We start from the raw sequence: 10,670 nt of genomic DNA on the forward strand, positions 1-10,670 counted from the left end.
AAATAACTTGAGTAAAAAAGAAAAAGTTGAGGAAATGCAAAGTAAAAAAAAAAAAAAGAAAGAAGAGGAAATGCCAATTAAAATAAAATAAAATTGAAAAGTCATTTATGTGTAATTTTGAAATTGTAAATTTTGAATGTCAAAATTTTGAATTTCAAACAAATTTAAATTTCTCATTCAGACAATATGTATTTATTTTAATTATATTTTGTCATTAGAGAAATATTTTATTTAAAGAAAGTAAATAAAAAAGTATTTCTTAATCCAGTACTATAATTAAAATACCAAATAAAACTAGCTGACTGTTGGGGCATTGAACTTCCAGTGACATGACGAAGGATAAAAGAGGACAATGCCTTCTGTTTATTTTAAATTAGATGAAACCTTATTTAATGGTCATTTTTTAAAGTATCTTAAATTTCGAAGGATGTTTTTGATATTTCAATATTTATGAGGGTGCGTGCTAGTGAAAAATATATGTATTTGGGGGGGTATTAAGTAAATTTTCCCTGAAAATATCGATCCTCTAAAATTCATAGTATTGATGTTATAGTTGTGATGATATTTTCAGTTCATAGGGGTGAAGCCAATTTAGTTACAAAAATTTTGCTCCGAAACTGGCTTTTTAACTGGGCGTGAAAATGGATTGGATACAAAGGGATATTGGACGAAACCACACTGCATCCATATTTTTTTCGAATACAAATTTGGATACGGTCCATACGGATTTGCGTCGGATGCTAAATTTTCATTACCACATCTGCTAAAAATAGATTCGGACACAATCAGATATTTCTTCAAATTCGGATTTGGATTCGGATATGGATCGGATTTGTATTTTGATATTATTTGGATAATAATATATACTAGTATGCACATATGAAATGAATTAGAATTAATAACAATGCAACTAAAATTTCACACTCATGTTCAAATTTTTATATACCTATATTTTATTGAGTAAAATCTAAGATTTAATAAACATAAATAAATACAATTTTAATATGAAACTCTTATCTCCCCACAAAAAGCAATCAAACCCTCCAAATCTCCGGACATATAGCAATTAAGTCGCCCATATCTCCCAAAAAAAGCAATTAATCTTTCTTATCACCCAACACCTTTTAGCAATCAAACAATTAGAACAGAAAAAATCATAAATAAAGAAAGAAATCTACAAACAAGTAAAACATTCTTAAACTAATTAAAAGAAAAGGCCTTAAAATCTATACTATTAACATTAAGACACACCAATCTTTTATAAAGATGAAGAACTATAGATCCATTATTCTGAATATGATTTATGACAATATAACCACAGAAAATACATAAATCCTATCAATCAAACTAAAGTCATAATAAACCAGTTGTAGTATTTTTCTGCCTAAACTCTGATTGTAACTGCATCAAAGCTCATAGGTTTTTTTCTTTCTTTTTTTTTCTGTACACATCAAGAAACTTGCAAGCATAATATTGAAAGAATAGCTTAAGATTTACAACTTGTTAGTTATTACCATAGTTAGTTAACTCGGATTCGACAAAAATTCGGCACAGATATAATACGAATAAAATTCGTATCCTAATTTCAAAATTCGTTGAAAAATACGGCTCAAAAACGGATTCGCCAATTATTCGCGTTACGTTGATTTATACGGATATTATCGTTTCACCAATAAAAAGTCCGGCGATCAAAATTCGGCTATGTAAATTAAGTTTTTCCTCTAGATTTATGCTATTAGCATAAATACTTCATAATTCTTAAGAATATAAAAATTTAAGAGATTATAACACTTAAGAGCATTAAGTAAAAAAAAATAAAAGCAAACTTGTTTATGCCCCACAACATTCGTAATAATAATCAAGCATGTGAGGATTAGAGAGTCCATATTTAAATATTAAAACATACAGGGGTTCACTACAAGCATAGTTTGGAAATTAAAAACAAGAGAAGCTTGGCACTCTTGCATAGCGCATACTAACATATCTTAAAGTCTAAACAGTAGGCACTAATTAATGGATGGTAAGCATTAACAACACTTAATTAGGAGTAATATGAAAATTGAGTTATAGAGGAAGGGAAGGATGTTTTGGTGAAGAAAACACAACAGCAACGATATAAACATATATATAGAGAAAACTGCTATAAATAGAAATCAAAATGAACTAGACAGAAAAAAAAAAAAAAAAAAAAAACATATTGCTAGGATTCTAAAAATTGGGCCTTAACTACAGATAAATACGAATATTAACTCCACATAGTCATGGAAAATATGAATGTGTAAGTTTTGTACCAGATGAAGTGGGCGGACGGCCAGGGAACAGCGGAAAAAAAAACCTTTTTCGAAGCAGATTGAAAGTGAGTGCAGCAGGCCACGCGCGGGGTTCTGATAGATATTGGGGCGAGCGGCGCGCGCGGCCTGGGGTGGGTCGAAACTTCCGATGCCGGCCTCGCGGGCTTCGATGGCGATTGGTGACGGCCGGAATGCGGAAGGGCAGGCAGGCTGAGGCGGCAGCAGGGCGGACGGGCGACAGCTAGGGCAAAATGTTTTAGTTTTCACTTTGAAGCATAGTTAGTTTAATTCGGATCGGCCAAAAGTCGAGTACGAGTATAATTTCGGATAATAATTCGTTTCTAATTTTTATAAATTCGTTGGAAAAAACGGCCTAAAAAACGGATTCCGCAATTATTCGGATATTACGGTGATTTATACGGACGATTATACGTTCACCCATTAAAATTCGGGGGATATTCAAAAATTCGGCTATTAAGTTAATTTTTCTTTTTCTCTCAAGATTTTATGTATTAGCATAAATACTCATATTTTTAAGGGGGGGGAATATAAAAATAAAAACTAAAAATAAAACTATAAGTAAAAAAAATAGTAACTAGTTATTCTGCCTCAAAATAAAGAAATAATTAAGCAACATAAAAGTGATCAAAATTAGTCCATATTTAAATGTAAAAGCTTCCAACACTTTTGCCTTTGAAGAATGGAAAATCAAATAGACTGGTCCCAAAGTTATGGTCTCAAATTACAGTAGAAACCGCCGTGATGTCAATGGTCCATGAAAGACCACAACAAAATTTATCCTTTTGGTGCAAGTGTCGACAAAGATCATGAATATTTGATTAGGTATATACAAGAGTTCCTGGTCCAAAGTTTAATTAAAGATTATTATAGCACTATGTTTGTCTTCTTTGTGCATAAACAGAGAATGGACACATTCAATTAAGCACTCAGCACTTGTGTATAAAAACAAGTGATCCATATATGCTAAAGCTTCAACTTTTCTTTTGAGGAATGAAAAAAATGCATCAATCGTACCTACCTGTGGTTGTTAAGAACCACCGGTTACTGATCTTCGTTGGATAGCGGAGCGGGGAGGAAGCGGAAAGCAGGAAGCGAAGCGGAAAGGCGACGGAGGAGGGTTGTCGATTCTTTGAAGATGAAGAACCGCTTCGATCTTCGATTTCTGAAGAGGAGGTTCGATGCGTTCGGCGGAGGGCCGGAAGGTAAGAGGGCGAGACCGCCGCAGGGGTCCGGCTTGGCAGGCGCCGCACCGCCGCAGCGAGTGCAGAAGTTAGCGGCAAACCCTTTTTGTTGGGAGGGGGTGGGGTTGGAGCGTGGAGTCGTCGCCTCGTGGAGGGGGGGGGCGGGGGGTGTTTGGTTTTCAGAGAATCTTTCTTTTCTTTTTTTTTTTTTTTTTTTTTTTTTTTTTTGGCGAACAGGTTTCTTTTCCTGTTTTGAGGCCAACGCGAGGCCCACAAGTCCGCTCACAGTAGCAAGCAGAGGCCGTTTTTTTGGCGAATTATTCGCGAATCCCGGTTTATTCGCGGAATAATTATTTTCCCTCAAAAAACGCGAATTATTCCGAATTTTTGGAAAAAATTCGAAAACGCGGTTTGTTAATTCGGCATTTCAAAAAATTCGCGAATAATTCTGGAATAAATAATCATACATAAATCGCGAATTAACTAACTATGCTGATTGAGCGACGTGGATTTCTTATGTTTTTTTTTTCTTTTTTCCCTTCCATTTTGAGCAACGCGTGCGAGAAGCGTACGGTCACCAAGATGAGCTTCATCTTTTTTAGCAAAAACCAATTATTCGCGGACAATAACTTAGACTGGATTGGTCATCCATTTTGGATATTGAATAGAAATCCGTTTAATCAATCGATTAATATTTATTTTGGGTCACATGGTATCGCGTTTGGAATTCCTATTTTAGGACTGGTAATGGGGATAGGAACCCATTAGACCTATCAACTTGATTCGGATTCCCTTTTTTTGGGCCGAATTATTCGCGAATCCCGTTTTATTCGCGAATAATTATTTTTGCTCAAAAAACCGCGAATTATTCCGAATTTTTGGCAAAAATTCGAAAACGGGTGTTTAATTCGGCATTTCAAAAATTCGCGAATAATTCGCGAATAATTCGCGAATTAACTAACTATGCTTTTGAGCGAGTGGATTTTCTTTTTTTTTTTTCTTTTTTCCCTCTCCTTTTGAGCAAGCGTGCGAAGAAGAGCGTACGGTCACCCCAAGATGAGCCTCATCTTTTTTGAGCAAATAACCCAATTATTCGCGGACAATAACCTTAAGACTTATTTGGTTCATCCATTTTGGATATGAAATAGAAATCGGTTTAATCAAATTCGATTAATTTTATTTGGTTCACATGTATCGGTTTGGAATTCCTATTTTAGACTGGAATGGGAATGACCCATTAGCCTTCAACTTGATTCCGGATGCCCACTAAGTTCTTGAAGCCCATGTGACCATCTCACCCTCCTTCTTTTCACCCCTTTCTCATCAGAAAAAAAAAAAAAAAAAAAAAAAAAAAAAAAAAAACCTATCCTCTCTCAAAACCCTGTCCCTAACCCACATCAATAAAAGTTTTTAAAAATAAATTTGATATTTTTTTTAGAAAACTTATTAGAGAATAGTATTATATTTTTCATAAATTTTAAATAATATAAATTTATATTTGAGAGTAAAATTAGTATTATAGTATCCTATAATTTTTTTAGTTTATACGAACCAAATAATAAAATGTGAATAACTCATTCCAATTCCCAATCCACAAATAAACCAAACGTCTTGGGGGAGTGGGCCATTCCAATTACCATTCCAATTCATTCCCATTCCATTATCCATTCCAATTTTACCCTTAACCAAACAAGCCCTAAATTCTAAAAACATATTTTATTTTAAATTTTTAGAAAAAAATACGTATACGAATTATTTTATTTATTTTTAGCTATTTTATTTATTTATTTAATAATTCATAAATAATTTTTAAATTAATTAATAAAGATTATTACCCAAGTAACTCAAACAAGAAAGAGGGCAGAAGGCTTACCACACAAAGAACAACTCGAGCTGTAGATCCAACTAGAACTTTGGTGTCCAAAAAAAGAGCTAACCCTAGATGTCGCCATTGCGGCACCATCTCCTATTTTTTCTCGTCGTCCTCCTCATGAAAGGGCGAGACAGATAGAGAGAGATAGAAGAGGCAAGAGGGAAGATAAAGGCTGGGAGGGGGAAGAGAGAGAGCATGTGAGTGGGGTTTAGGGTTTAGCAATTGAGGCAAGGGAGCGGCTCAGGATTCGGTTTAGGAATGAAGGGAGAGCGAGTCAGAGAGGAGAAATGGACATATATTGGATGTAAAAAATATCCGAATTATCGAGAGCTATATCCCATTTTTTTTTTATATCACTACAACAAAATTGCCTTTTAGCGGCAATTTAATAATGGTGATTATCAAACGGCCGCTATTACTATTATTTTATTATTATACTTTAGCGACAATTATTTTCGAATATATAGTTTTAACCTACTAATAGTTATATATTAAATATAATCCTAACCCAACCCACCCGAACCCAACCTGCGTCGACCTCAAACCGCGCCCTCTCTCTATCGCGAGCGTATCCCAACCTGCGTCGACCTCAAACCGCGCCCTCTCTCTATCGCGAGCGTATCCCAACCTGCGTCGACCTCAAACCGCGCCCTCTCTCTATCGCGAGCGTATCCCAACCTGCGTCGACCTCAAACCGCGCCCTCTCTCTATCGCGAGCGTANTTGAGGAAGCTCTCGGCGGTGGCATCTAGGGTTCCGGCGGAGCCCGTTTGCGCGAAGGAGGAGGCGACGACGCCGGAGCTCGTTTGCGCGAAGAAGGCTCTTGACATCCTCAACTGCATCGCCGCCTTGCCCTTCGACCGCGACACCTGCCTCCGCCTCCTCGATGCCCTCCGCACCTACGTCCTCCACAGGCTAAGGTTCCATCATAAACAAAATTTAATGATGATCGTGATTGTGTTTTTGATTGTTCTTTCGCATAGCTTTTGTAGAATCAAGATTCAACTAGGGATTAGAGACTTTAGGGGCGAAAAGATCACTAAGCTTAAACCTAATGTGCGAAATATCAAATGACTTGCTCGGGAGCATAGATCTAGCAAGTCGCAGGTTGTTGCTCGACTGAATTTTGCAAAATTGTAGGGCAGTTTTCGTAATATATTTGAGTCCATGATCATGAGAGATACTTAACTGTAGGCAAATAAAGATGCAGTTTATCCAGTTGCTAAGAGTGTGATCTCTTTCTCTGTAATTGCTGCTTCATTTATCATGTGTGCATTAGCATGCTATAGATTATTTTTAGAATTTCAAAGTAGCTTGGGTTTTCCTGGTTTTTTTACGGTAGATTCTTAATGATAGGTGAATGAATTAGATGCTAAATTGAAGACTCCCTAAGTAATCTATGGGAGGAGCTGAGTACCTGAACAAATAAACATCATATGTTAACTTAGAACAAAGGAAGTGATAAAGAAACTATTTTACTTCTCGATTATATGTGGTTCTAGTCATTGGTTACTTGGCTTTCAAATAGTGGTTGCTGGAGATGCACAATTATGGGAGCAGTTTGTTTCTTTTCAAACCATGCCCTGACCGAAAGAGAAAAGAAATTAGGGGATAGATGAAATTCGATCTTGGTCCACATTCAAGCCTCATTTTGCCTAAGCTCGATTTCGGTATAGATAAGAGGAAGATATAATGCACAGACCATCCATTTTGTTCTTTCTGTACATTCCGAAATAATCATCGATTTCAATGGTATTAATGACAAATTTCTTCTTTCCAATAGTAGTTGAGCCGCAATCTGAAATAAGTAAAATTATATTACTCGCATTTGCTAAGTTGTTGTCAGTATTTGGGGCTTTAAGTTCTTGTTTTCTCTAAATTATCCTGCTACCACATACAAGTTTGCAAGTTGTATGTATGCCTTGTAATGTATTTAATGATCTCTTTAACACTAATGAAACATATTGCATGCATTTACTGTTACATATCTTTTCCAAGTAAAATATGATTCAAGCTCAATAGTTATCACATTTTGTGCAGCTTCAACCTTCTCCCTCAATATGTATATTGTCGATTCCTATTTAATTTTTGTATTTGTATGTGTTTACAAATTATATATTACTTTTCTGGCATTTATGTGACAGTTCTCACTCTTCTACCAACTACGCGCAATCAAATCAATCCGAAGAACAAGCTGTTCAAATGAGTTGCCTCTTCACCACTCTTATACTTGGATCTATAAGTAAGTTTAGCCGATTTTATCAATCATATACTATTTTTAAATGCTAATTCTATGTTTCATCATTTTCTATCAATATTATCTAATGCAAATTAAGCAGGTAAATTGTTAAGTTTGCGTCCAATTAAGCAGATAATTAAATTGTTACATATTGAGCAACATTCATAACAATAAGATTGAATGCCTTTAATTCTGATTTGTTGCACTATGTACCATCCAAACTTAATATCTGAAGATGCAAGTACTTGGTAATGTATTAGACAGTCTTATATACCTTGTTTGGTACAGTAAATGAAAATAATTAATGGAGTACATGTTAATGTGGTTAGTGGACACTGGACTGTAATACTATGCATTAAAGATGGTGTAGTTTTGAGTTTCTTTTTCCTCCAATCCTCCATCATTCAAGCATATATGAGTAACGATGTGTATATTTGTGAGTTGATGGCTTAACATGGAAGTTTTCTCATGCAGGAGAATTTAATCCATGATGATCAGAAGCTTATTTTGTTGGCGTCCTTAAGTGATTCTTTGGAATATCTTGCAGATTCAATTGAAAGGTAAAGTCATCCTTTGGAATATCTGTGTCTTATTTTCAGATTTTGTTAGTACTTCAACAATTTACCTTCTGGAATGACAAAGATAGGTTGGAAGCTATGAGCATAATTATTTCACTACGCGCTGCACAACAAAATTCTTAGTTTACACTGTAAATCAATTGTAGTTAATGGTCTAACATTCTAGTGGACAAGTGTTGTCCTAATCTAGTTTAATAAATCAGAAAGCTGAATCTATACTAATCCTCAGCACTATGATTTGAAGTCTTTGAAGGTTTGGTTAGGGCAATAATTTTTTAGAAGACCTCTTTACTGTTCATATGCATCTGTATCTTGTTACTGACAAATTAAGTCCTGTTATGTGCAAATAGAATATACATAAAAATTGTTTCAACATGTTTGTTGCTACTTTCTAGCTCCTTTGTTCTGTAGGATGTTTACTTTGCAGATGTACTCGTTCAATATGCTCGTTGCTTTGTTCCATTATGTACTGATTATTCTGAAATTATGTTTCTTTTCCAAGTGCATTATTGGTCATTATCCAGAGCATGCTTTTTTCACTTTGTATAAAATTGCGTTCTTAGTGCTTCATTCCCTAATTTCACATCACAATCTTTTAATTCAGGCCTGGCAAGCTCTTCTCAGAGTTCTTTTTAGATTGGATTTCTAAATTCTACTATAATATGTTTATCACTCGCATAATATCTTTTATTTGAGTTCTTTAGGCTTGGGGAGTCCTTCATTAGGCCACCCACCAGTACAGAGGACAGAAATCATACTAATCAATCTCATAAGCACACAAGGACAGCAAGTGCACTTCCTAAAAGCCTGGCTTCTCTTGCTACCGAGTATAGAAAACTAGCAATTGATTGCTTGAAGGTCCTCCGATTGGAAATGCAATTAGAGACAATATTCCACATGCAGGTCTGTCGCAATAAATGCCATATCTTGCTCTCGTTGGAACTATATTCTTCAATCAGATGGAGATAATGAAAGTGAACATGAATTTAAACAGGAAATGACCAACAGAAAGTATCTAGAAGATCAAGATGTTGAGGAACCTGATGATTTTGTCATTTCGCTAACTACTCTGGTATGCTTGTTTTTGTTGTTTCGCTAACTTTGTTTTGCCGGGGACTGGTCAAGATTATTCAGTGCGAGAGAATTGGAGATTTGTTAGTACATCAACTCTTATTGACCCAACTTTAACCATGAGAACAGGACAACACCAAGTGACTAACCACACTCAATGCTATAAAGTGATATACTTGATTGCGTAATCATCTATTACTTGGTGCTTGCAGATTACACGTCGGGATGAGGAAATGGCTCCTTTTATTGCCGAGTTGAAGAGGAATTACATTTTGGCGGCATATGTAATGTCGCCGCTAATGCATCTATAAAGGTTTGAGCGACATCCATTCTTTATATGTTCTTGTGTGGAATGGTTTCTCTAACAAAATTTTGCTTCTGTTATTTTTTTTTTAACTTTCTTTTGATACGATTTCTTCGAACAGGCACTTGCTGAAATAAAATCCATTAACCTATTGGGAGTCCAGCAAATATGCAGGAATTCCATCGCACTGGAAAAGTGCTCAATATTATCTATTTGTTAAGTTTGCGTCCAATTAAGCAGGTAAATTGTTACATATTGAGCAACATTCGTAACAATAAGATTAAATGCCTTTAATTCTGATTTGTTGCACTATGTACCATCCAAACTTAATATCTGAAGATGCAAGTACTTAGTAATGTATTAGACAGTCTTATACACCTTGTTTGGTACAGTAAATGAAAATAATTAACGCGACCTTTTGAGTACTTTCCTACCCATTTATGTGAGCTTTTGAGTACTTTCCCATCCATTTTCTGAAACAATCAAGTCAGTTCCTCTGCATGGTTGTCCAATTATCATTTCCTACTTGTAGTTTGCTTTATGCTGGTTTTTTTCTTTTGTTTAAACTCCTCAAATCTAAATATTTAAGCATAATTTTCCTTCTAATTTTTGTACCTTATGAAATGCAGTTTTTGTTAGCAAACATCTGAAGCTTTCTGGTGCTCTTAAACTTCTCTTATTGCCTGCTAAGCATTAGGCTAACAAAATGTCTTAGACAATCTGCAGTTGCTGAAGCTGAATTGAAGTTCAATGGCCAAAGCAAGAGCTCTAACTTGAGGCTGCTGCTTTTGCAGCAGTGTGAAACAGTTGTATGGGCTTAGTAAAAGCCTGTCAATGCCTTTTCGGTTAGCTCTACTCAAGCTACATTTTCTGCATAAAAGCTCCAGCTGGTTCAAGCTGGCCTAGAATAGTCGGAAACATTTTATTGCCTTCTTGAGCAAGGGAAAAGCTCAATAATTCCAACTTCATGATAAACAAATGAGTGAAATGTTTCTAGTTGTATTTTTTTTCTGTGAGTTTACATTGTCAACACTATCCGGTAGTACTTTAATCTGTTTTTGAGCAGCTTACAACCTTTGATAATTAGCTTACTTTTCCAGGTGAAGTGCATTT

The 10,670-nt window shown here is 35.4% G+C and overlaps 1 protein-coding gene across 1 annotated transcript; it reads left to right on the forward strand.

Moving 5' to 3' along the window:
• The first annotated feature begins 3,447 nt into the window (after window positions 1–3,447).
• Window positions 3,448–9,086, forward strand: LOC109706014. Its single transcript, XM_020226819.1, has 5 exons — window positions 3,448–3,581; window positions 6,094–6,285; window positions 7,510–7,607; window positions 8,079–8,164; window positions 8,887–9,086. Exons 1-4 carry the CDS (start codon window positions 3,448–3,450, stop codon window positions 8,093–8,095), a joined length of 441 nt encoding a protein of 146 aa, XP_020082408.1. The 3' UTR covers window positions 8,096–8,164; window positions 8,887–9,086.
• The last annotated feature ends 1,584 nt before the right edge of the window (window positions 9,087–10,670 follow it).

The sequence above is a fragment of the Ananas comosus genome, unplaced genomic scaffold, assembly GCF_001540865.1.
Source record: "Ananas comosus cultivar F153 unplaced genomic scaffold, ASM154086v1, whole genome shotgun sequence".
Lineage (NCBI taxonomy): Eukaryota > Viridiplantae > Streptophyta > Magnoliopsida > Poales > Bromeliaceae > Ananas > Ananas comosus.